Source organism: Nestor notabilis, unplaced genomic scaffold, assembly GCF_000696875.1.
Source record: "Nestor notabilis isolate BGI_N333 unplaced genomic scaffold, ASM69687v1 scaffold30324, whole genome shotgun sequence".
Lineage (NCBI taxonomy): Eukaryota > Metazoa > Chordata > Aves > Psittaciformes > Psittacidae > Nestor > Nestor notabilis.
Window position 1 is genome coordinate 1 of NW_009924777.1, and position 302 is coordinate 302.

At 63.9% G+C, this 302-nt stretch overlaps 1 protein-coding gene across 1 annotated transcript in view; it reads left to right on the forward strand.

Annotated features, from left to right (window-relative positions):
- Positions 1 to 4: 4 nt before the first annotated feature.
- Positions 5 to 302, forward strand: part of LOC104404352 (zinc finger protein 710) — a gene marked incomplete at both ends in the record, with an annotated part of 2,070 nt that continues 1,772 nt past the window's right edge. Inside the window, one exon of the mRNA XM_010012762.1 lies at positions 5 to 298. Coding sequence (XP_010011064.1) covers positions 5 to 298 — 294 coding nt within the window. The remainder of the gene's footprint in view (positions 299 to 302) is intronic.

A 302-nucleotide genomic window follows, 5' to 3' on the forward strand; every position in this document is an offset into this window, starting at 1 on the left:
GGGCGACCGGCAGAAGCGCTGGCAGTGCCGCATGTGTGAGAAGTCCTACACCTCCAAGTACAACCTGGTGACGCACATCTTGGGCCACAACGGCATCAAGCCACACTCCTGCCCGCACTGCAGCAAGCTGTTCAAGCAGCCCAGCCACCTGCAGACCCACCTCCTGACCCACCAGGGCACACGACCCCACAAGTGTGGGGTGTGCAGCAAGGCCTTCACCCAGACCAGCCACCTCAAGCGGCACATGCTGCTGCACACCGACATCAAGCCCTACAGCTGCCGCTTCTGCCGCCGCGGCGTCC